General features: G+C 33.9%; 1 protein-coding gene across 1 annotated transcript in view; it reads right to left on the bottom strand.

The window, feature by feature from the left end:
* Window positions 1-27,859, bottom strand: part of Negr1 (neuronal growth regulator 1) — an 819,223-nt gene that overhangs the window by 352,318 nt on the left and 439,046 nt on the right. Inside the window, exon 3 of the mRNA XM_027949536.3 lies at window positions 7,964-8,089. Within this exon, the coding sequence (XP_027805337.1) occupies window positions 7,964-8,089 (126 nt within the window). The remainder of the gene's footprint in view (window positions 1-7,963; window positions 8,090-27,859) is intronic.

The following is a 27,859-nucleotide window of genomic DNA, read 5'->3' on the forward strand; positions in this document are numbered from 1 at the left end:
CACTAAGGGGAAGACAATCTACAGTATTCTTGTTTTCTAGTGTCCCAGTCCTTCAGAAAATCAAGTTCCATAAGGGGGAAAAAAGAAAAAAACTTATGAAATTCTAAGTGGGTTAGGTGGGCTTCTGTTTTGTTTGTTTGTTTGTTTTATATGGGTTGGCACTTTGCTCTGAGAAAAGTGAACTATCTTTTGTATTGATTTATCATGTAATCAGGCCCATGGTTTATTCTTACATATGTGCTAAAATACTAAAAATGTTCTTGTTTCTATATTCAAATAATAAAACTGTTTGTATTCAAACAATTTAATCTGGCCCACCAGTAACTGGAGAGAAGTAGAGGGGACCTTGGAGACAGACAAATGAAAGTTAAAAAGTGTAAAGAAAACTCAGAACAAAGAGGCAATTTGAACTGCATATATAAATTACTGGTGTGTGCTCTTATAGTAAAAGTTTAACTTGCCATCATTATGTAGATTCATTATATAATTATCCATTATGTAAAGCCATTATGGAAATTCACAAAGCTTCCACAGAGTGCTGCTCTACAATGGAACTGGAACCACAGCTTATAATCTGAAGATCTAGTATTGTTGAAATGTCATCAGCATAAATTGCTGGTTTTACTGAATATCTTTTTTCTATCATCAAAGAGCAAAGTGCAGTGTCAGGACTGCAAACCTAAAACACGAATCTTAAAGAACTACAGTGTTTGGGTGACAGGCTGCTAACTTGGAAGAAACACACATACACACACACACACACAGAGTTTCTCCATATCAGCCCTGGTGTTGGCCTAGCACTCGGGCATTTCAAAGAAAACTATTTCACAAAAGAGGAATGACAATCGAATTAAGAACCCTAGTAGGAACTAACACTTTCCAGTTTGTACCTGTGATGACTTAACTATTTTCAGAATTATATTAAACAATAGATTGCAGCAGTGCGCATAATTCTTAACTAATAATTTTCACTTTTTTTTACATTTTTTCTACTCTTTCTGATAATTAGCAATTAGCATTTTCTATCTTAAAATTGTATTTAATATAATTATGAAAGTTTTAGTGGGCTAAACCTATATGTCTCTCATCTGGGAAACAACATTTAGAATCCAAACCTCTTCTAAAATATCTGATGCAGGAGTCAGCAAACTTTTTCTTTAAAATCCTAGGCCAATAGCCTAGGTTTTATTGGTTATATAGATCCTTTTGTTCAACTCTACTTTAGTAGAACAAAAGGAGCAATGGTTAAGGAGAAGCCATGCCCAGAGAGGAGCATTCATTGGTCCAGCAATATTTAAAGAGCCTATACTTTGTACCAGACCCTATGCTCAGCCATGAGCCATCAGATGTCTCTGGACACAAGGAGTCCCCTATCCTGTGAGACCACAGCAAGTAAAGACAATAACTACAATTCAGGGGCAAACTCCACACATGTGGTGGCACAAACTTCTATTCAACTATAAAAGAAGAAAGGCTCAGTTTTTCCTAAAATGCTTATGAAGTGTTTTATGAAAAATTGAAGGATGAGTAGGAGTTGGTCAAGTGAATAAAGGAACAAAGTACACTCTTAGTAAACACCTTGTGTAAAATTAGAGGAAATGAATTTCCATCTTGACAGTACTTACAGCAATACCTCTATATCTGAACCTTTTACTTCCAATTACTCTCATCCTCCATAGCTGAGTTTCTAACCCATTATGTCTACATTGCTATAATGACCACCAAAGAGGCCTCATACATGTAAGTATTTGGGTTAGTCTATACCTTTTTTGACCTGATAGTGTTCACCACTCACTGCTCTAGAAACCTCTTCCTATGTTGGTTTCTTGAAATCACATCCTTTTGGTTCTTTCCCTAAATCTTTTCAGCACTGTCTGAGGTCTCCTCTCTGAGTGCTCAATATCTGTTTATAAAATCAAAGTGATGGATGTCAGGGATTGAATTAAAGAGAACTAGAACTTAGGTAAATGTGGGCAGGATGGTGTGAATAGAAAAGAAGAAGTGAAAGATACAGAGAATTGATATTTACTGAAATTAGATCTTGAACAGTAGGAAGAAAAGGATCCCAGTGTAGTCTTTACCTTGAATTAGGTAAAAGCATTGATTCTCATGGACAATCAAGGACACGTTGTTAAAAGCACTAGGCATATGGAAGTTAGTTGGGAAAAAAAGAGGCTGAGCCATATAGCCAGTATTAATTGTCACAGTTTGGTTTCAGAGTCCTAAGAATACCTTTGTCAGCTAATAAACACCATCAGACAGGCAACTGTGAATATCTCCGAAGAGTTCAGATAACAAAAGAATGAACTAGGGAAATAGAGATCAAGAAAAAGAGCAATGAGTAAGTGAATATTTGAAAAAGGCTTTCGAAATGTCTCCAAATCTGTTTTATCTCATCTGTTATTTTAAAATTTTCCTATGTCTTTTTCTGAATACATCTAGGGTTATTAACATAATGGTGAGTGAATAAGAATTTTATTTTTTTCTCTAGATTCAAAATCACATCTTTGTGTAAATCTGTCAGTGTTCTCTAGAAGTTTGAACTGATTTTTAGTTTTATGATCAAGTCATTTCGGAGCAGCTGTGTGGATTACATTCAAGAGTCAAATAGGCCCCTGGATTCCAGGGAAAGTAACAGGATGGTCAAAATTTCAAACACATTTCAGTAGTATATTACTGTTTATAACAGGATGTACTCTACAAGTCATGAACTTAGTTCAGCACTCTATACTATTTCACTGAACACTCAGCAGTTCTGGGAAATAAGTGTGATTGTTACCACCATTTGTATTTTTTGTTTTTGAAATATTTTTAGATGTTGATGGACCTTTATTGTATTCATTTACTTATATGTGGTGCTGAGAATCGAACCCAGTGCCTTACACATGCTAGGCAAATGCTCTACCACTGAGCCAACATTTGTATTTGATGTTTAAAGAAATTAATATTTTATTTCCTCAGATCTTACTAATGGTAACAAGAAGAGTTAGAAATCACACCCAATTTGACTAATATCAAAGTTCATGGCCTCAAACACTATGCTATGTTGACACTATAAGATGCCTATATTACTAGTAGGGGAAAAAAAGAATCACATATTAGTTATTTTCAGAAAACCTTGAGAATTTTTACAAGGACAAGGAGCTCATCACAGGTTGGTAGGTGCAGTATGACTGCATGTAAATAAACAATCTTGAACATACCTCTGGTTCAACAAGTGCTTCCTTGTGTTTTCCTTGACATAAATGTGCTCCACTATTAATTCCAAAAGCATCATTGACATACTCATAGGTCCCAGGAATTTTTTCCAGGATATTTTTAGATAAGACAAACAAAATACATTTTTTCCATTGTTAGAAAGTTATTTAAGTTCTTATGAATTAGTAGAATATCATAGGAAATAGCCTAGATACTCCAGTCCCTGATAATTTTAGTATAAGACAGATCAATAGTGCTAAATTTGTAAACCAACAAGCAATGGTTCAAATCCCAGGTGTATGCATTCATTGGAAATTAAATGAAATGGTTGACTCCAGAAATGGACCAGGAAAGATACATGATATGATCCTGATATTCTGTGATGCCACAAAGTATGGAAGTACTCAAGAAAATCATGGGAGTATGCCACAGGACACAGGAGTGGGACTGAAGTGACAGAGACTGGCCAGATATGGGGCAATTTGAACATCAAAGTAATTAGACACTAATGAATTATAAACAATTATAAACAACTTTTAAAAGTTTGGAACCCACAAATTCATGTCATAAAAATAGATATATAAGCAAATAAATAAATAACATGTAAGATAAAGTGAGTTTCTTATTTCTGTAGAATAACAAGTATTAACAGGTAAAAACAGGATTGCTGAAGCTAGGAAAAATAATCACCAGTTTGATCATCATAGTAAATATTAGTTCATGAAAGAACCAAAATCATATCAAAAAAGAAGGATTGACAAAGAGCATATATTTGCATGTCATGTTCTTAAAATCTCTCCCTACAGACAGCTTATTGGTAGCATGGGGAGAAAAAAATGAAGAAACCATACAGTGTAGAAATCAGACAACACCTTGATTGGGTAATTGAAATTAACATCACAAATGAGGGACAGATGGATATCATGTGCCACGGAATGTGATTCTCCAAGAAGGATACAACTTCACTTATTTAGTTCCAGATGGCCATAACTAGAATGTAATCATGAGGCAACATGAGGCAAAACCCCAAATGAGAAACAAACATTCTATTTTTAAAAAGGGTACAGACATTGTTGAAAACTGTCAATGCTCAGTAATGACAAAGAAAGACTGAGGAATTAGTCCCCAGACTAAAGAACACTAACATCGTGTGGCTACCTAATACAATATATGGTCCTGTAGACAAACTGAATTATGGATTAATTGGATTAAAAACATGATACCAATGCTGGATTTTCAGGAGTCAAAAACTGCTGTGGTTATGAAAAGAGTATGTCATTATTCTTTAGGAATACGGACAGGAATATCCAGAGATTAAACAGGCCAAGTCTCAGGCCTTGAACATCTGCTCTCAAATTAATCAATGAAATAGTTTAATTTTATACAGCCCCAACTTAATGATAGTTTGACTCAGGATTTTTCAACTTTATGATGGTGCAAAAATAACATGAATTCAATAGATACTGTACTTTGAATTTTGATCTTTCACCAAGCTAGTAGTATATAGTATGATATCCTCTCACCAAGCTGTCAGTAACAGCAAGCTAAAACTACCAGTCAGCCACACGGTAATGCTATTCAGTGTGATGTGGTGCTAAGCTATGATGTTCTTTCAAATTAGGTGTATTGCAAGATTTTTGATTTAGGATATTTTCAATTTATGATGGGTTAATCAAGATGTAACCCCTTGGACTGGGATTGAGGCTCAGTGGTAGAGTGCTTGCTTCGCACTGGGTTCGATCCTCAGCACCACATAAAAATAAATGAAATAAAGGTATTGTGTCCATCTACAACTAAAAAACATTTTTTTTTAAATGTAACCCCTTAAGAAAGTCAAGGAGTTTCTCCCCCCCTCCGCCTCTCATGCTACATACTCAACACCCAGAACAAATTATGAAACAAAGTGTTGATTAAATTAAAGAAAGAATACAGGGTGTTCATATTATCTCTGCAAACTTTTTAGCATAAACTTGAAGTTAATTGCCAAATGTTGAATAGAAAAAATGCAAAGAAATCATTGGAATAATTGAACTATTAGGAAGCTTATGTGTCCAGATGCTTCTAGGAAAAATGTTTTTGGTGAAAGTACAGGGAGTTGTTTGAAATAATAAATAGAATGACAATTTCAACTGTCTCCAATGATGTTTGTGATGTGGCTGAACACATGGCCTCATTTTTCTGTGGACTAGAAGTTCTGTAGCTATAATCCCATGAACAGTAATTTATTATTAAATTATGAAACTAGAGTTGACCCTGATCATGTAACCAGATATATCAAAATTACTGGTAAAAAATACACAAATTACACATGCACAATACTAGCTCTTGCTTTTAGTACTGACATGGAGGACAACTACATATGTTTTTAACACTAAACCTTGTTTACATATTAAGAGCCATTTTGAGACAAATTTTTTTTCCCACGATAAAACAAAGGAAACAACATGTAAAACATTGAGATTTCTCAGGTAAAATATAAATAAATCAATGAAGTTACCAACTTTACTTTCAAATATGGTCATAACAGCTGATAAAAAGCTAATAGAATTATTATTATGTGTAACTTAAAGTTGAAAATCCACCATGCTGTAGATTTCTAATGTTAAAAAATTATGATTTGAAATTATTGGAGGCATTTATAAAAATATCCTCCAAGTCTATCTATTCATTGGATAATAGTTAATATTTATGCTAATTCAACTCATTTGCTTAGGATGGCAGGATCAGAAAAACAAATCTATGTACAGTTTAATTTATTAAACCCAATCTGTCTTCTTTCAGCTTTATGATGTTATCCATTATCATTATTCTAATAATTTTACTAATATTCCTGCTATTTAATTAAACTAAAAAAGTATTCAAGCCTTTAAAAAGAAGAATATGCATACTAACAAGCACGAAAAGCAGGAGAGTTAGGTCCGAAATAGTAATCTTAAATTATATGAAGATGGAAGATTATGTGCTTCATTCTCATAAAAATTATATTGCTATATCAGATTTAAATCCCTGGAAAGATGATTAAGAATCAGCTGTACATTTGCATATCACATTATAACTATAAAAATACAGTTGTGCCTATTATATTATATTATTTGAGTCACCCAATAGCCAGGATACATAGTTGGTCAAAAGCTAAGTAATTACAGTCAAATAGGAGGAACAAGTTCAAGAGATCTATTGTATAGTATAGTGACTATAGCTAATGATGATATATTGAATACCTGAAAGACAGAAAAGCGTGGATATTAACTATTCTCACCATAAAAATAACTTCGTGAAGTAATGCATTTCTTAATTATTAGCTAGATTTTACCATTCTATAATGTATATGTACTTCACACTATACAGTGGTACTCACTAAGTGCCTATTGGTTTGTCAACTGGGAAAAAAAATGTCATAAATAATTATCATGCAGTGTTTGGAAAACAGGAAACAAGCTAAGGTCACTGAGGCTGAGATGTGCACAAGAACTGGCTGAATTGATGTATAAGAGTATCAGCTTGAAAGTGCATGTGTCTAACTGCTAACTCTGAGTTCATTTCACTTCTGTCCCACAGAGAGTGCTGCCATGAATTCAATGCTCACATACCAGTGATTTTGCAGCAACTCTAATGTGAAGCATGGGCAGCCAAGAGCACATTCAAACTTCAGAAATATTATAAGGGCCATAATGCATATTATATAAGGGTATACTGCTGTTATATTGATTTTCTCTCACATTAATAGTAATACTAAGCATGTGATGTGGGTAAGTCTCATTAGATTCACTGCATAAATGAGGAAACTAAAAGACACTTAAGGATAAGTGATATTAAAGCATTAGCAGATAAAATAGATGTTCCAATTGTGTTCTTTCTACACCCACATAAAATGTTCCTTTCTGATATTGTTAAAAGCAATTTCACTGCACAGCTTTGTGAGAGTTATTTCCATCAAAATAAAATTAAATTAAAATTAAATAAAATTTTATTGATCTGAAATGAGGTAGGATCCTATTTATTAAAAAAATACCACTCTCACATACAGGGGATGCTCAAAGCTATGTAGTTTGAACTTTTAAATTTTACCCAATTGTTAAAATCGAGGCTGTGAAAACAGACTTGTTTTGATGATGATTATCACTAACTTCCTAAAATTGACTTAGTCTCTTTGGGAGGGTGTGCACTGAGGCAGAAGCACCGGAAACCCATAACCATGTTCAGTCCTTCCTTTCTCCTACCTATGTGATTTATGTGCACAAGTTACTTAAACTCTGGGGTTTTTAGAACTCTCATCAGTTAAAATTTAATTCTAACTCCAAAATCCTTGATTCTGAACAGCAGTTTGAAATTAGACCCAGCAACCTCACAATTGTATAATTTCCTTCTCCCCTGATTACTTCAGCAGTGCATGCTGGCCTATTAACATGTGAATGCCGACTGAATAAATCCTCACACATTTAAATGAACATTTTTCTCTTGTGATATTTCCATTTCAGCCTTTTGTCTATTGATTTGTGATTATCTAGTATACTAAAATGAAAATAACCTTGACTAGGAATCAAGAGATAGGGTAATTCAGGGCTCTGATAGGCAGTGTTCATTTGACTTTTGTGAATTGCAGTGCCTTTAAGTATAAAGTATGTGTATAAAAATATGGATTCTGCCTGCCTCAGAAAAAGAAGATACAAAAAAATTCCATGAGTGAATCAAGTTCTGTACAAGTGGAGTCATAAAAGAATGACAAACAGCACAAGCAACACTGGTGCATTCACTCCTACTATACCTGATGGGGAGATGTGCCGCCAAGAAATGGAGGGCTCTGGCTTCCCAGTGGCCAAGCAAGTGAGGGTGACATTGGTTCCTTCATTGATGGTCATATCGCTTGAGATATCATATATCTTCGGAGGAACTGAAATGGCAAAACATGCAGTTGTCAGAAGAAAACGTAGTGTGTTGAACTACATGTCACTGACTTCATAATACCTTTCAATGAAGAAATAATGACAGTCGGGTACAGTGGCACACACCTGTAATCCCAGCGGCTTCCAAGGCTGAAACAGAAGGATTGTGAGTTCAAAGCCAGCCTCAGCAAACACGAGGCACTAAGCAACTCAGTGAGACCCTGTCTCTAAATAAAATACAAAATTGGGCTGGGGATGTGGCTCAGTGGGCAAATTCCTCTGAGTTCAATCCCTGATACCCCCCACCCCCACAAAAAAAAATAAAATGGTTACAGAATGCCTGTAAAACCTCTGGTCCTCATCTAAAAGTGACTGCTCTAGAACCACAAGACTATAAGGGTTCCTTGTTTGTCAGCTGGCTTTATTTTTAGACATTTTAAATGCTTTGGAACTAATGAAATATTTAGTAGTAAGCACTTTAAAAATATTGTTTAAAGTAAATATTTATTGTGACTAAGTTGTGCCAAATGAGAATATAACTAGCCTATTCTATTCAATTATCTTCACTTCAGTGATAGTTTTCCTATTGAAACAGTTAAATAAAAAAGCGGAAATTTCAAGAAACTTAAAATAGCAAAACTATTTGGCCTACATGCTGATTTAAAAGCTGCATGAGGTAGGACATAGGGTGGGGCAAGATTTTAGGGTCATGAGCCATTTTCAGCTTCTATTTTCTCTCTGCAAGACAGTAGGTCTAAAATTTCTCAGAATTTATTTTCTAAGGAACACATCCTAAAGGGCTGTAAAAGGTAGGTTCAATGAGTCTTTATGTCAGATCTCTTCTCTTTAGGAGACTTCTTAGAACCTTCTTTATACCCTATGCATTGCAAAACTATAAGAATAATGAGGGAAATGCTATAGTATTCATTCTCTGATGTATTGAACTATTGAAACTTGTGTCCCAGAATTTGATCCTGGGATAAAATTTAGTGTTGCACAGAAAAAACTCTAAAAACTGCTAGGATTATATTTTCATATTCTGTGGCCAACTAAATGGTCTCATTCAATTCTCAACCTACATGGGTGTAGAGCCTGGTTCTCTGGTGGCTAGCTATGTTACCTGAGGCAAATTACTTCATCTATCTCAGTCTAAGTGTCTTCATCTAAAAACTGGAAACAATAGTACAAAGTCTGTATAGCTAGCTTTATTGGGGACTAAATAAGTTGGTATGTGTTGAAGGACTTCAAAAAGTTTCTGTGTTGAAGGACTTCAAAAAGAGTCAGTGTTAGCTGTTAGGATTAAATATCGTAAAGCACACATATGGTGCTTGAATTTAATTTCAGTTCTGCCCTTTCCCAAGCCTTAGGATTCTTCTCTAACTTCAACATTTTGGTGGTGCATATGACTGACTTGTGCCATGAGTCGCTTGGCTTACTTTATAAAAGTTACAGCATGTTTCAGGTCAAATCTAAGCAAATGCCAATTATACTCCTTGATAATTATTAAAAAAATATGATTTTTTTACCAGAACCATTTAAATTATCCCATTCTCTTTCTTTATGCAAGAACTACATTTTCATGGCTGTTTTTAAAGCCAGTTATCAAAATGTGTTGTGAGTATAAATTAAATATCCATATTTCTAATGGTATCTTTTAATTTTTGTGGAATAAAATCAAGGATAAAAGTAAATCAAGGATTATATGATTACTTATATAAAGCATTTGATTGTATGTAACTGTTGATATGATTGAGAAAGACTTGTTTCTAAGTGACATATGATTGTAACTGTTTCTAAATGACATATTTTAATTGGCATTTAAAACATATTGTCGTCAAACTCTTTATTGAGCTCTTCTCAGGAAAATAATTTTAAAAACAAAGAAATCCCAAGGAAGTCTTTTTCAGCTTAACTGAAACTGAACTGTAATAAAGACATTCCAACATCCTAGAAAAAAAACATACAGAAAAATTTGCAAGATTTACTAATAAGTAGGAGAACTAATAGCTAATAATAAAAAAAAACTAATGAACTAAAACTTTACTTAACTAATAACCTTATAACACTAAACAAAAATATCATTTGAATATTTGGATGTAGAGAGAAGTTTGCTATGGATGACTGCAAAATACATGTGAATATATAAATACATGTACACACACTCATACCTATATACACACACAAAATACTCATACTTACACACATACCAATGTTCACTATTTCAGAGAAGAAAAAAGTAATGTAGTTCTTCTTCTCTTTTTTAAAAGATAGTTCATAGAGCTCTTAGTCCAGTCTGACAACTTCATCTATATATTTCAACTATGTAATTCAAGGTTTAACAGAAGTATGTGTATTTAAGTGCATTGATGGTATGCCATCATAACATTCATTCTGTCCTCTAAATGACACTATTTTTAAAATTCTGATAATAAAATAGTTTGGTGGCATCTTTATGCATATACCCATATTTAAGATGCCAAAATTATGATAAGTTAATATTAAGCAATAGTATTTTAGTAGATAAACAACCAAGTCCCTTAGCAATAAACTCCGATTTGACATTTCACTATGAGAAATTATGTGGTAAGGAAAGAGTGGTGAGTTCCAGGTGTGATATGTCATCACAGTAGTTGCAATCACTTCCCAGGGCCTCATAATTCAGGATATGCCACAGGGAAGAAACATCTGGAAACAGAGCATTGGTAAGAGAGAATCCTCTGGCAAGGCTCTTCTCCCCAGAATGCATCACCTGTTGGTAGCAGATGCTGTGCAGAGAGGGACAGTAAAATCTTTCTCCTGCAATTCTTATTCACTATGACTTGTGGAGGAAAAACAAATGTTGGTTTGCTGAATATTCAAAGTAATTGCATATTCAGTCATCAAGACTTCCAATTTTTACTGAGTACTATGGAAGGAATAATTCTGGGCCCAAAGGAAATGCAAATATTTAAAAGCATAATCCTTACCCTCAAGAAACTTGGAATCAAAAGAGAGAAAGAGATATGTAACTAATTAAGAGAAGACAAATATTTTCCACATTTTCCTTTTCTATCTTATATGAGTAATACATATCCATTAGATACACTTTGGGGTTCAAAACAGGTAATACTTGTTTAAGGCTGATTTCTTTGACAGTGAATCACATAGTATAGTCTGCACATCAGTGCAGAGCTATATGTAATAGAGAAAAATCATTAATAACTCAATGTAGAACACCCGAAATGAAGGTTCAGAGGATTGGTTAACTGGATTATGCTCACAATCGCCATGTGTCACCAGAAAACCTTACTGGGGAAAGGTTTGGAATGGTCCAAGACTCATCAGGCTGAAGCGAAATGAAGAGAGTAGAGATGCTTCTATCCTAGATGCAGCTTGGGAGAAAAATGTGACATCTCAGGCTTCTGAAGACTATTAGGTCTGGTAGCTATTCTTGTGTTACAGTGTGTATTTAAATGATGATTGCACATAACTAGGTAGGATTCTCAAACTTATGAAATGTTTGTCTTACAATATGCAGATATTCCACTTAAACAGAAATATAGAAAATTTAGGAAAGATTTTTAAAATAACTCACTATTCTAGATGTATGTTTGTTTTCTATATCTCTTATTTCAAACTCCCTTGTATACTTTTCTAAATACTTAAAAACAATTTGTATAAAAGGAAGCAGATATGTTTGATAATTTTTAAAGCACTAACTACAGATTTTAATAAGTTTTTTGGATTGCTGTGTATAATACTTTGTATTATAACCTAGGGCCAACTAATGAAGAAATAGATTATTCACATAAATGTGATTTTTTTATTATGTGGCAAATAGTTATTATAACATCATTACCATAACTGACATCATCATAACATAAATAAAAACAAGGACATGTAAAAGTTCTAGATTTCATATTAAATCTAGGCTTTGAAATTGCCAGATAAATGCTCTACCACTAAACCACATCCCCAGCCCTTTTTATTTTGAAACAGGATCTTGCTAATTTGTCTAGCTGATCTCAAACTTGTGATCTTCCTGCCTCAGCCTCCCAAGTTGCTGGGATCACAGACATGTACCATCAAACCTGGCTAGGTGAAATTTTCTTCAGAAGTTTCATATCCATTTAAATGAATCATTCTTGGATCCTCAAATTAATCTGTTTTGCCTATAATTGTTCTCTGGCCACAAACTCAATTGCTACTTAGTACCCAGTTGTCAACTCTTATTCACTTAAATCTGAAATAAGACAATGAGATATATTTAGATGTATCTACAGATTTTTACTTTTGGGGGAGAACTTAAACATCTTATTGGTTTCAATTTAATCAAAGCAGTATCAGAAAGGAAAAATTCTGGAACATACACCCAAAACAGGTACTAATGATTACCATGTTGCCCATCATCTGGGATTCTCCATACACACATTAATTGTAGTAAAATGAGCAACTGAATATGTGAGGGGGTGTAATTTGTTTGTTTGTTTATATTGGAGATTGAATAGAGACCTTCCACATGCTGGGTGAATCCTCTACTACTGAGCTGTATTCCCATCCTTTTTTTTTTGTCTTTTAATGATGCTTATTTTCTTTATTGTTGCTGGACCTTGTATGTGCTAAGCATGTGCTCCACAACTGTGCTGCAACCGAGCCTATATTTTCTGATCTACAGAAATATATTTTTTGTTTGTTTAATAAGCAGTCTCCACAGATTTAACTTTAATTTTTTACATGAACTCATCGTGTAACCTGGAATATAACCATTAACAATATAAGAAGCCAACATATGGCAAACTGATTTGCATATACCCCAAATCATATAAGTACAGGGTGTTTTATTATGTCAAAAGTCTGTACAGATTTTGTTTAGAAGTAGTAAATTAAAGAGTCTGTACCTACACCAATTATGAGGTTGGGTCACATATATATTGAATATCCTTGTAGGATGCACTTGATGGTTATTTCTATTGTAAATACAAGACACAAACTATTTGGATCTGGGCAATTGCACTGTTTTACAGAAATTAATTAAATGTCTCATCATGCTTGTAAGCTGTACAAATCCATGAAAAATCACAGAGATGAATACAAATTCATTTAGAGGAATTCTTTAGGGTTTCAGGACTAAAAGGTAGATGACATGTTTATTTAATCTAATCCCCAAGCACTATCAGATAAATAAAAAAATAAAAATTTAACATTTTATGTAACCACAGTATTCTAGACACCAATACTACCTGCTCCTTCAGTCACAGAGTAAAACCAGAGCAGTGTTTTATAGGCAAGCACAGTGTCCTCTGGAGGTACAGGCTCATTACTGAAGCCCCTGGAGGTTGTCACAATTCTATCTGAATTATGCACACAACAGTAGATCTGATGGGAACATGTCTCCAAACACGGGCATTCGAACAAACAAACAAAAATGTGAATGATTCTGTCACTCTGAAATCCTACTTGACTTACCTCACCCTACCATCGTTTCTCTCACCCAAAAACTTACCACAAAGGAAAAAAACAGTGAAACAAAACTCTCTGAGTGAGCAGTTAAAGCACACAATTTGATCCTAATGTATCATGTCACTGATGACATCAATCATCTTAAAGCAACACAAGATTTTCCAGAATATGTCCCATTACCTGAATGTTTTCATTCCTCCAGAATTCCCAAGTCAAAACAGACCCCCAAGGCAATGGCACTAGGAGCTAAGATTTGGGGAAGTGGTTAGATGACCTATGTGGTTGGTCCCTCTATAAAAGAGATCTCAGAGACCTAGCTAGTCCCTTCTACCATGTGAGAAAATAGTGAGAAGGCACCATCTGTGAGTGTGGGCCCTCACCGGCACCAATCTACCAACACCTTAAGAGTGAACATGCCAACCTCTAACACTGTGAGAAATAAATTCATGCTGTTTATCACCCACCAAGTTCATGGTGTTTTGTTACAGAAACCTGAACAGACAAAGGCAGTGTGTATCTTATTGAAATGACCATTTGTGCCCTCAACTCTATATCCCTTTTCTTCTTGTATTTCTTTTGCTATAATAATCCATTGCTACCTATTGCTCGTTGGTATTCACTTACTTATTTACTGTCTGTTGTCTCTACAGAGAATAGGTTAGTCGAGATCTATTGCAGGGACCCTGTTGACTTCATTTAGCTGTCTATCACCAGTGAAGAGAAAAGGACTGGGTACCTAGAAATAGTCAATGAAAATGATTTATTGTTCTTTCATCTGCTGGGCTAATACTTCTTCAATTTCTCAGTGAAGGCTTTCCCCAAATTTCATACCTTTTAAGAATGACAAAATATAAATCCTATAATATGAAAAAAATGGTGTTATAGTTCTATGGTTTCTCTGAGTTCAGGGAGTTAATATTCCTTTTAACTCGTTTCAAAGCACAGCCTTTTCCTGTTCCATTGTCTACCATTGTTTTTGACATGCAAACCCACAGAAATAATTGGACAATAATCATACAAATTTATTTTCAATAGAATGTGCTATCACATCCTAAGTAGTACTATGGGTATTGGATAGAGTACTTTTTACTTTAGAAGCTATGCAAATTTAGAGTCAAAAGGATTGACTCTAACACTATGTACATATTATTTCCACTTTTGTTTTTGAGTCCACTCGGTTGGAAACTGACTTAGCTCAGATAAACTATATTTCTGAAGCTTTTCCAAACTGCTTGAGTCAACAAGCTAGACATAACTATAAATCTTTGGAGAATTGGCTTTATTTTTATTTTTTATTTTTTGCACTCCCATATCTTGTGATGGCTGGCAATATCAAAAGAACATTCCTTCTTTCGCTGGGCTGGCACTTGCTTTTTCATCTTGGCCAGCCCCCAGAAGGTGAAAGCAGATCTCCCTTACATAGCAAACCTCCTGGAAAAGGTGCTGTTCACAAACTGAGAGAAGAAATTTGTTTCACGATTTTGTTTTCTAAATTGGTTTACTTGGGGGTGCTTTATGGTTTCATGGCCCGTGTCTAACCAGCAACCCTGTTTTCTCCAGCTGATAGACTATAACTGACTTTTTATGGTATATGACATTTCAGAGATTTTTATGTCTTCTCCCCTCATCCCATCACTCAGCGATAGTGATTGGAGGAAAAATACTCAAGCATGATTTGCGAATGCAAACTTGCCAGATTCGTGAATTGCCTACCAATGGAACATGCCAGAAAAACTTAGGGGGTAAAGAACATGTTTGAGAAAAATATATCTTTTAGACTTCCATTCCAACTTTGAATCATGTTGCTGAGCTTAGTGTTTTTCCATATTTAGAAACCTATGAACAAGTTTTTCTCAACCTGTTGTGTCCTTCAGGAAGTTAGCAAATTGGTAGTGACTTGTTTTAATTTATTTATCCATCCATCTTTTCAACAGACATTTATTGAGCATCAAGTTTATCAGGGAGGCTAACCTGAAGGAGTCCATGTCCAAAAAATTTGAAAGACATGATATTACTGATTACAATATAGAGTAAGAAGTCCTAAAAAGTGGTACCCAAAGTGATTTGGAAACAAAGAGTTACAAAGAGGTTCCAAGATATTTTGGAAATGGAGAGTTACAAATCTAACTCTTTCTATGGGGTCGGAATTGGAAGGGATGCTGATATAAGCCTTTTTGAGGCAGATGGAATTTGGGCAGAATGTGAGAGTTTAAAAACAGTAATTCCCTATATCTAGAAAATCATCAGGGATAATCTGATGAGTTATTCACAATCCTAGGGTGGGAAGAAGACTAACTTAGGAGCTCTTTGACCAGTAGGTATGTAGTGAGTTCCAAAATCTACAGATTTTGGAAACACTGATTTGCAGGATTCCAAAAGGATGCCTCCCTAAAATACTCTCTGCTATTTATTTAAAATCTGCACTCTAAATAGAGAGGTCTTCCTTTATAACTCTCCCTAGAAGACAGAATGCCTTAATAGTTTGCATTTATTTTCAGATTTGGGGAGAACAGAATGATGTGCACAGATGGGTACCATACTAGAGGCAGAAAGATACCATGGAAAATTTTTCCGCCATGGGAAAATCCACAGTCAATAGAGGTGAGTAAAACAATCAGCAATAGAGGGAAGAAAGGAAACATTTGAGAAGGATAAACACCCACAGAAAATGGAATTATGGAAAAATTAACAGGAAAATCATTTTTCTCTTCCCTTTCTCTCCATTATCTCTTGATTATAAAAAAAACATAAATTATGTATCAGTGCAATAAGAGAAAGCAAGAATCCGTAAATTTTAAGACAGCTTTTCTCATTCAAAAAGGCATAACTTTGCTCAGTAGATTTTCTCTGGCAATCGAAAACACTCAGGAACATTCACATGCACACATATACAGATACACATAGATAAGGTTTGGTATACTTAAATATTAATTGTGCCACAAGAATAAAAAAAAAAAAAAAACAGGCTACGGATTTTAGAGAGGATAGTTTTTGGTAGCTTAACAGTTATATGCTATTTTTAAATTTTTGGTTGAAGGCAAACTTTTTACTTGCTGCACAAACATTCTGAAGCCAAAAATACAACATTGTTACACAAGAGTTTTAATACTTTGCACTGTGAGTATTGTTATTTTTGCTCCGTTTTGGCTAGAGAATCAATAGCTGGCCTGTACACGTGAATGTTTATACACCAGAGTTCAAATCCCTGCTGTTCCTCAGGCTAGCTGCAGCTTCACTTACTTGGATGGTTCAAAGATACAAAATACTGCTCAAAATCAGGACCATAATAGCAGCTACCCCCTCAGGCAGCGGCAGTGGTGGCAGCAGCAGCAGCAGCAGGAGGAAGGCTGGAGCCCACTTATAGCATTTCTGTGTCTCACAGGGACTCAGGGACTCAATAATGCCTGTGCAGTTCACCCTCGTCCTCAGTAAACAATGGCAACAAAAGCCACAGGAAGAACACCATCGCTCAAACACCTTTGAGAAGAATATTATAGGTGTCCATTCCTTGCCAGACTGAACTCTCAAGGAATCAACTCTTGTAACTTCAAAAACTGCAGTGATGGCAATATTTTATTAAGAATTCATAATGAGCCTTTTCCTGGAAACAATTTGGCAATGTGTTTTAAGAACTTTAAAATTTTTGAACCTATGGATCCAATGATTCCCCTTCCAGGAATTTATCATAAGGAAAGGAGGTACCTTCTTTCAGTGTAGTCACTATTCCCATAAACCTGGTGGCCAGCTCCACTCTTCCGTTTGGAAACCTGCCAAAAAAATACCCTCTGGAATGGCCTGAGTGAACTTTTCTTGCCTCATCCTTGGCAGTGAATTATTTTCCACATAAACCAGAGGAAACAGCCCAGCTGTGTCAAACGAGATCCCAGCTGCCTTCTCTGCAAACATTTCCTCTAGCTAAAAGCTTGCTTCAGGGTTTTATAAAACACCAGAGAGTCCAATGTCTACTCTGGGTGTCCTAGCGTTATAATGTAACACCTGTCTCTGGATTTCATGAAGTAGGCCTGTTTAGGTTCAGTGTGAGTGTTCCTTGTTAGGCTCAGGATTCTATAAATGTGCTTTAGCAGATTTTTTTTATATCTAAAAGCTGCTATGGTGTTTTATGTACTAGCAAAGTAGCTGTGTCATCCCAGCACCATTAGAAAAACAATGCCTTCTTTGAAGTGTTCTGGTTTCTTTGTTCTTTGTAAATAATATTTATTATCCTAATTATGTAGATAATGTGCATTACTGAAAAGAATGTGAAAAAGTACATAAAGAATAAGAAGGAAAAATATGTTAGATTGTACCATCTAATATGGTCCTTTGTAGGTTAAAAACAAATGGATATTGGCATTTTCTTGTGATTCAACTTAATGTAATGCCACAATTAAGTGAGCATCACAATTAATAGTTTAATATATTTCACTTCAGTAATTTTAGGCATGAATTTTTACATGGAGATTTCCATGGAGTCCAACTAGCTTGTTCACCAGGACATTAGTGCTGAAGTTTTGGCTGAAAATAAAGTGTACCCTAATGAAGTACATACTCTAAAAAAATGATCTAGAAGGTAGTTTGGTGGGGTCTCTGATTTTCTTATTGGAAATATGTAGATATCCAAAAGATATCTATAGCAAGGGTTAATATTTGCTGAGCATTGACAAGTGTAATATACTTAAGGCTTACTGACACTTTTGTTGGCAAAGGTGGCATCGGCCATCTAGCATAGTTCTACATATCCAGTCCTCAACTCCACTATCTTCTCACCCATCTGCTTTTGGAGTAATTGGCTTGTGTGGTAATTTATAACATGGCGGCAAATCCTTTGAAACTCCTCCCACTAAGAAGAGGCAACTTACCTCCTTCACAATGCCTGGCATTGCACTTGAGTAGGCTCACAGGCATGTCACAAAAGAGTGTGGGGGAAGAAGTAATGCTGTGTAACTTCCAAACTGGGTCACAGAAAATACCATTGATCTCCTGCCTCATTCTCTGAGAATGCTCACTCTTGGAGGCCTGAGCCACTGTGCAATTAGTCTGACCACCCTGAGGCCACCATGATGGTGAGAACACATGAAGATACCACATGTGGATGCTGCATAGAGGAATTCTGAGACAACAGAAACAGAGAGGGAGCCTGGGAAGCACTCCAGCTCAACTAGGTTCTAATTGCTCAAGTCATCCCAGGGAGGCCCTACATATCATGTCCAAATTGCCCAAAGTATAATCTTGTGAGTAAAATAAATAATTGTAGTTGTTTAAAACCATGAAGTTTGGGCATGATGTTATAAAGAATAATAAAAATTGGAGGACTTATACTACTTGACTTCACAATTTATAAAGCTACAGTGGAGACAGAGTAGTGTTGGCATCCAGATAGACAACGGAACAAAATACAGACTCCAGAAATAAATGGAAAAACCTCCCTTGTTCAAAATCCTGATTACTTATATTAAAAACTAAAATATTTAAAGCTGTGGATAAGAACATACAAGATAAAATGTAATGTGGGTCAAGACAAATTGTGCATATTTACATTGTAAGTGATAGAGGTGGAGGAGAACATCAGTCTAAAGAGAAGAGGGTTTCACAATTAATTTCCAACTAGAAAATGGAAGTCTAACTTTACTAACTCTTTACACTTAAATTTTTAATGTTTTTGTACCATACAACCTCTTCTGTGAACTTAGCCTGTCGTCAATCCAAATGGCATTTTTATGGGAATTAGAGAAAACTGGCTCTTATCAAAGATACTTCATCACCACATGCTGGAAATTTTTCATAATACAGAAATCTACATGGTCTATGAAAGTAAACATTGCCTGTAGATTTATGTGTGTACAAAATCTTCACCATATGCTGCAAGCCCTGCATGGTCCAGATTCAGCCAGGGAGTCATGATCTTGCCATCTCTGTCTTAAATCCTGGCAAGCCCTCGGCTTGCTTTTGCTGTGGAAGACCCATTTTCATGTTACACTGCTGGATTTCTTCTAAAAGGAATGCATCATTACAGTAATATGTGGTTGCTCACTGGTCATGGACCATGACTCAATCTCCAGAATGACTGGATCCCTGTCTTAGGAAGAATTCTAATAGGTTTAACTCAGAAACTTAAATTTTAAAAGACCATGATTCATGTTAATTCTCTGCTTCCAAAAATGCAATTATCATCTACACTTTTTTAATGATCATGTCACTCTATTTACTTTTCTCAAAGAGATGATTTATTTATATATATTTTTTAAATATTACAACCCAATGTTATCATGCAGTTTATGTCCCAGAAGATGGTACAGTTCTATGGTTACACATACAGATTCAGCCTGAAATTGGGTTAAAAGGTAATTTGCCATGCTGCTGGCCCCTAGATCATTAGTCGCAGTGGCCTAAGTGCATTCTCTTATAATTCAATATCAAAGAAATTGCTTTTATGGCATTAAGTATATTATATTCAAAATTATATAAATTATTGAAATACTATGCCTACTGCCAAGATATAAGACAGTTCACATGAAAAAAGTTGAGTTTTAAATTATTCATTGAATAAAAAAAGGCAGTCTCTTGACAGAAATTGTTTTATACTGGGGCTAGCTTCTGGGATTTACATTTAAATATGAATCACAAAACTGAAAATTTCAGATACTTATAATTTCAGATACTTAAAATTATCTTGGCCTTGTATATGAAAAGTTTTATCTCTTTATCTGCTTGGTTTTCTCAAGTGCATTAGATATTATATATTGTCTTATATCTAGGTGAAATTATAATAAGCATTTTCATTAGTAAGGAAAGTATTCTTAGGTAATCTTGCTAAAATGTTATGGAAGACCCTGATAAAAATATTGAAATTTGGTTGGGGCTGGGATGTGGCTCAAGCTGTAATGCACTCGCCTGGCATGCACGGGGCTGGGTTCGATCCTCAGCACCACATAAAAATAAAGATGTTGTGTCCACCAAAAATTGAAAAATAAATATTAAAAAAAGAAGTTCTCTCTCTCTCTCTCTCTCTCTCTCTCTTAAAAACAAAGAAATTTGGTAACTCATATTTAGTATTTTTAATTAAATATAGAAATAATATAGCCAAAATATAGTTATATACCTATAAATATATAATTAGTGAATTGCATATATAAGTACTTATCTACATTTATACTTATATGTATATTACTTACATAGTTGGGTATATATCATTGAATATGGTTTGTGCCTGTATGTCTTATAACATCATTATGTGTCTTTGTTAATACTCAAATATTGTAATAAACAGAAAGGTCTAATTATAGGAAGTATAGCCTCAAAAGTCTTTCTCTTACAGATTTATGTAATTTCATTTGGTTTGAAAAGTTTCATTTATCACTTTCTATGCACAAAGGATCGCAGTAGGTGTTAGTGATTTAAAATTTAATAAAATAGAGTTTCTGTTTTCTGGTAGGTTGTGTATTATATTAGAAAACAAACATTGAAATAGATTAAAAATATCATTACATCAAGTTTTATGGGAGACATATGCATAAAATATTATGTTTATGCTAGAGGAAATTCAACCAAACCAAATGGAGACAGAAGGATACAAAGATAATTACTGGAATAATATGCTGGAACTCTCTCAAGGGAGATGTGCATTTCAGGTCGAGTGGTACAGTTGTGAAGGTGCAGAGCTGGGTAAGATCAGGAGCCATCTGTAGACCCTATAGTCTTATGTTTATGGCTATAGGTTGACTGAACTACCCAGCTGGTCACATCTAAAATTATTCCTGTGACCCCTTTCTATTCATTAAGAAACATTCTTTTCTCTAAATACTTCTGGAGAAACCAGATGAATACAGAAACTAGTGTATATATATATGTCCCTAAGTATTTTACAGGATCATAAATAATATAAGTAACTACTTGGAAAATACAAATTGAGAATATTTTTTAACAGTTCTAAATGTTTCTTATTTGGAGATTGAATCTTCAACACACTCATTAAGAAGTCACTCTTTCATATTAACTATTATATTCTGAGGAGCAGAAATGCTTCACAATTTCTGCCTTTTGAATTAAAATACATTGAGAGAAAATGACTACCTTGACTACTGAGTAAAAACACTGGTTTGCTTTAGCTTCTCCAAAAGACTAGGTATATAACATATCTTTTGTATCCCAGGTTAAAAGTATCATAATTTTTTACTTTGGCTTTCTAGATAGTACAATATTCTATTTTTAAGAACTTAAAAATGCACTGAAGAGGGAAAAGCATATCCCCATGGGTACCTGGATTCTGCAACTGCCCTTGAAACCTGCTGAACTTTCTTCTTTGGAGTACTCCAGTCTCATCATCTTGATAAATCTTCCAAAAACAAGCCAAACCCTTTTTTTTTTTTCTTGCTGGAAGTTCAAAAGCTCAAACTATCCAATAAATGTTGGCTCTTCTATTCTGTATTTTCACCTACAACTCATGGTCATAATCACTATCTTTTTTTTCACAGGTCTCACTCTTAAGTAAAAATAGAAGAATGAAAACTATATCTAAATTTTTGGCTTGAATAAATAAATAGGCTATGTTAAAATAACCCAACATACCCGATGGGTAGACTAACTAGCTTAGCAGGTGAAGGAAGTTCTATGAACATATTGAGTACATGTATATTTCAGGAGCCATTTGAAAGTAATTAATGAAATTCCAAACCATAAAATGATGTATGGACTAGGTATTCACACAGCCAGATGGAATCCTAACTATTTAAGGTACTTACTGCAAGTGGTATTGGTGGTGGGTTCATGCCAAAATGAAGGGAAATCTTAGAGAAGTACCATTAGGGTCTGGATTTGCAAATTTCTTCACTCAATTTTAAATATAACCTGTGTGCATCTCTTGGAGACATATTTACTGATGCACCTACCAGAGGTCATGCTTTCAGGTATAATCAACACAAGAGTGACAAACTGATATTTAGTTTGCCCTGATAAAATATCACATGAAGACAATGATGAAGGAACTAGGTAGGTTTATATAATGGCATGAAATCTAAGAAGGAAAATGATTGAATTGTGGATTTACTCTACTTTGACCTACTGGACAAAATAATGGCAGATTTCAGGTTGTATTAAAGAAGTTTCCTCCCCATAAAAGAGATATTTTAAGAGAATATAAACTCACTGTCATCAAAAGGTTTTAAGAGAATACAGAAGATTACTGCATTGAGAAGGGGTTACTGTATTGAGTGGGTGCTTGAATCCAATATGCTGTTAGAATTTTTCAATTTTTTGATTTTTTGCTGCATTGTGAATATATATGTGAAGAAGTAAATTGGAATCATACACCATGAAAACCTTAAAGGGCCAGAATTATTAGAAACTGAAAATGAGGAACTAAAATGATGAGCATAGAACATGAGTTCAGAAACAGCAATAAGACTGGTAGATATTTGGAGAAGAGGGTGAGAAAACAAGAGGGATAACAAGAAAACAAAGGGAAGATGAGTATGCCCATGACAGGAGGGAAATGGAATGTATTCTATTTCATCTAAAAATACTAAATCTGGAATTTCCCCTTTTTACAATTATTTTAAGCAAAAACATATATAAATAGGATGCATTGACCAGGAGTGGTGGCCCATGCCTGTAAGCCCAGTGACTTGGGAGGATGAGGCAAGAGGATTACAAGTTCAAGGACAGCCTCAGCAAATTAGCAAAAGCCTGTCTCAAAATAAGAGGGACTTAAATTTATTCAGTGATAAAGCACTCCTTGGTTCAATCCCCTGTACCAAGAAAGGAAAGAAGAGAGGGAGGGAGGGAAGGAGAGAGGGAGAGAGGGAAAGAAGAAGGGAAAGGAAGAAAAGAAACCCAGCAATGTACTAGAGCTAATTTGTTCTAGCATGTGAAAGCTAATTGTTAGATTTTCAAAAATTTCTTAAGTTGCACTTTAAGTATAGCCATTACTAAAATTAAATGATATAACATTAAAGTTACATAATTTGTAATTTTGAAAAAGTTATAAAAACTCAGAGTATATTATTTCTTAGATATTTTATTACATTTTCCTATTGTCAATTCTCTTGGAGTTATTGGCTTGTATTATACCTAGGAGGTAGAAGTACTGGTATGCTACTGAAATCTCCTTTCAACTTTATGCTTAGTGATATCATGGTGGTGACCTGAAATTGGCCACTGTAGGTGTGTTTCTAGCATGGAAATTGGCAAATGATACAAATAATGGTTTTTATTTGGTGAAATTGTTATTAAATATTTATCAGCGATCTACAATCTTTAGCTGTACATGTGTAAAGAAAATATGAATGCATACATGCATTCTACTGTCATGTATAAATAATTAAAACAAATAAAAAATTAAAATTTGAAAATGAAATAAATAAAAACTCAAAAAAGAATATATATATATATATATATATATATATATATATATATATATATAGTAAAAGTTGTTCACTTAATATATATTAAAATATTTAATACTAATGGAATATTCTATAGTGTTCCAACTATGTCTTATCACGAATTGAGATTATAAAAAGGAATCAAAGGCATGGTATTGGCTTCCAAAAGTCTAGGGCCTAATTAAGAGAGAAAATGAGAACATCAATAATAAAGTAAATATCCTAAGGATTATTATGGAATTTTAGGACAGAGAATGATTAGCTATAACTGAGGGTAGGCAGAGGAAGGGCAGACAGGTGGAGAAGAATCAGAAAAGGCTTGGTTGAAGAGATGAAATCTCAGCTCAGCTTTGGATAATAAATAACTTTGTGCTTGAGAGGATGAGAATTGTGAGATCAGTGTCTGGAAATAAACAGTTATGTAAACACTTAGGCCATGTTTGTAGATCAGACAGTTTAGCCATAAAGAAACTTAGTTGGAAACAAGATTAAAATGGCAGGATGGGAATAAATTATAGAGGACCTTGAGTTAAATCTCGCTAAAATAAACAAGCAAATGCAAAAGCAAACATGCCATAAATGGTTATGTTATTCACTGTGTTCTCTCTGAGGGCTTAAAACTTAACATGCACAAATCAGTTCTTTATAAATTCTTGGAATGGAAAGAAAGTTTGATTAATATCTTTATGGAGAGAAAAGATTATTTTCTGGTATTTGAAAATACCATTGGCTAGTTTTAGATTTGCCTTTTCCCCATTATATGAGCATTATGTCCAGTGTTTATACCTAAGCACATTTTTGTGAGTTTGGGTACATTATAGCATTCACAGTGTATGAATCCAGATTGACATGTTAGTATAAACAGATGGAAATATGTTTCTCAGCTGATGAGTAACATAAGAGTCCTTCTCATCCTATTTCACCAAACAACTAAACCCACACACACTCTGCCCCAGTTTCTCTTTTATTCCACATTTATCACTGAATTATTTTAAATTTCCAGAGATGGGATGACCACCTGCCTTTCAAGCATATTGCAAAAACAGCAGTGACTACCGTTGATTTTTGACAGTTACTTTATTAAAGAAAATATATAAAAAATGAGAGCAGAGTTGCCAGGTGATGAGAAGATTTATTATGTACATAATATTGTGTTTTGGTAGGGACTCAGCAGAATTGTGCTGTGACTGTACTATCAAACTGTTTGAATCAAGCTGGGGGTATCTGACACTTAAGTAGCAATTTAAGTGGCCAAGTTGTATGCTTGTTTCTGAGTGGCATTTTTTAAAAAAGAGGATTAGACAAAATTTGTACGCAGAAGCATAAACTCTTCTTTTGTGGTAGAGAAATATAATACATCTTTTTTCTTGATGTTATAAGGTTGCTAATTGTTCACCAAGTTCATTTCTTCTTCTTTGCATACAACTAGATTCAGTTTCCACAAATCCCTTGCAGTTACTTATGACTGAGTTTTAAACAATGCAATATGAGCAGAAGTGATCTGTGCTACTTTCAGATTTGGCCCCAAAAAGTCTCCCATGGGTGATCTACCATGGTATTTCCTACAGATTGATGCTCAACCCCTTGGAAATTGGAAATCATGTGTTGTAGATGACAGAAATGCAAAAAAGAAGAGAACTGAACAGAGAACTCTAGATAATGCAGTCTCTCTATATAAGGAACTATTGATTTGAATATTCTGTTAGCAAGAAATACACACTAGGCCCACACAGTTTTATAGAAGAGATCAACCAATATTTAAAGAAATAATTTCTACATTACATAACTCACTTAAAGGAAGATTCGAGAATCAACCTCTAGGGTAGTAATTTTTATACTATTAACCTATTTCCCAAAATAAAACAAGGAAAACATTATGAATTCATTTTTATGAAACTGATGCTATGTGATATTAAATAGGGACAGGGACTGTACAAGAACAGTAATTTCATCTATGAATAAAGAAAAATTTAAATTATAATATTGAATGCATCAGCTGAATCCAGTACTCTTTATAAAAATCAGTCCTAAGTAAGATATTCCTTATTCCAGAGATGAAAAGATTATTTAACAATTTAGTAATACTCAGACTTTGTAGAAATAAATGGAGGAGAAGAAATATATCTATATATGTTTACAATCATGCCAATATATGTGGAGAAGCATTATAAAAGAATACTATAGTTTATAATAAAATGTGGCAAACCAGAAAAATTTCATTATGTGATTTAAGCATATAATAAAAATCCATAGTATTCACCTTCTTTAGTTATAAAATGTTAGACATGTTTCATTAAACCTGAAACATGATAGGTAAGCCCACTTTTACTGCTTGTATTTACATTGTACTGGAGTTCTCAGATGGTTCCTTAAGGTTTAAAAATAAGTTGGATAGGTAAGTACAGGAAACAAAGTTGCAAACAAGGCATTGCTGATAGACAATATAATTGTAAAATATTCAAAAGAAGCTACATACTATTAGAGTTGATAAAAGAGTTCCGTTAAATTACAGAAAATATGTTAATTTCTCCCCAAATAAACCTATACCTTTGATGCAATTACAGTAAACATTTCATTTTATTCACAGAATTCAATAAGATTACCTAATTGATATTCAAGAAAAAGGAGCAAGATGAGCCATGGCAAAATAGTTTTAAAGGAAAGAACTTATCTTATGACAGTCTCAAAATTAAGACTAAAACCCTAGGAAAAAATACAGAATAAATAAAGCCGAAACACACAAAAAATACATAACAGTCACAGAACATGCAGACTCATAGGTATGAAATGTGAAAGTGGGGTTTATTGCAAGCCAGGGAAGGATTCAGTCAGTGGCAGTAGAAAATTGGCTACTCTTAGAAAAAAAAATAAAAAGTTAATTTCTCATCTCACATCATATTCAGAATTAATTTGTCATGAATTAAAAGTCCAAGTAAAAAAAGTCACAATTTAAAATATTTTAATAGAATTAATTTATGATACTGAAAAAATAATGGAAAATAATAAGTAATAAAATTATACTATGAAAACACTGAATATATATAAAACTATCCTTTAAATTATTATGGCACACACATATGTGATAAAGTGCAAAAACATAAATATAAAAGCTATATGCTAACAGAGGGATCACTAAAAGGAATTAGAGAGCATGAGTATTTAGCTTGATTTATATACTGTTTCTATTTTACAAAGTGAAATGAATTAATTTTATCAAATGGTTAAATCTGTGTATTGGAACATTGGTGTCAATATTATTTTAATGGTTACCTGTGTTTTTCAAATTTCATAAAATTTTTAAAGTTTAATAAAAGCCTAGATTCAAAGATCCTTATTTCATGAGGTTGTTATGAATCTGTAAATGGGATAATTTGATGCTTGGATGAAGAAGCAGCTTTGCAAAGCGAGTGCTAAATAGATACTGTCATTATTAATGAAAATTGTTATAATAGAAACTAAACAGAAATTACAAATATCAGCTGTTATTATTAATAGAAATGAAATTAATATGAAATTAACCAAAATCATTTGTTTTCCAGCCTTCTAACAAGTGCTCTCTAATGATTCCTTTCTCATGCTTTTCCATCTTTGTTTTCAATTTATTCTTCTTTGCTTTCTTTCTCATCTTTTCCTTCCTTCCTTTTTTTCTTCTTTATTTTTAAAATTACTTCCTTATTGCATTTCCTTATAGTTTTTCATTTTCTGTTTTCTGACTTTAACATTTTTCTTGTTTCTTTCATCTCCACCATAGCTGTGATATGCATCAATTAAACTAGAAAATTATCACATAATTTTAGCAAATGAATTTTAGATATCAAACATTAAATCCAGATGACTCAATGGGAGGATTAATGTTTTCATAAATTTGTTTAAAACCAAAACAATAACAAAAAAAAAACAAATATAAGTTAAAACTATAACAAAATGAAAAAAAAAAAAAACCAATATCCATTAAATTTT

The sequence above is a fragment of the Marmota flaviventris genome, chromosome 10 (assembly GCF_047511675.1).
Source record: "Marmota flaviventris isolate mMarFla1 chromosome 10, mMarFla1.hap1, whole genome shotgun sequence".
Lineage (NCBI taxonomy): Eukaryota > Metazoa > Chordata > Mammalia > Rodentia > Sciuridae > Marmota > Marmota flaviventris.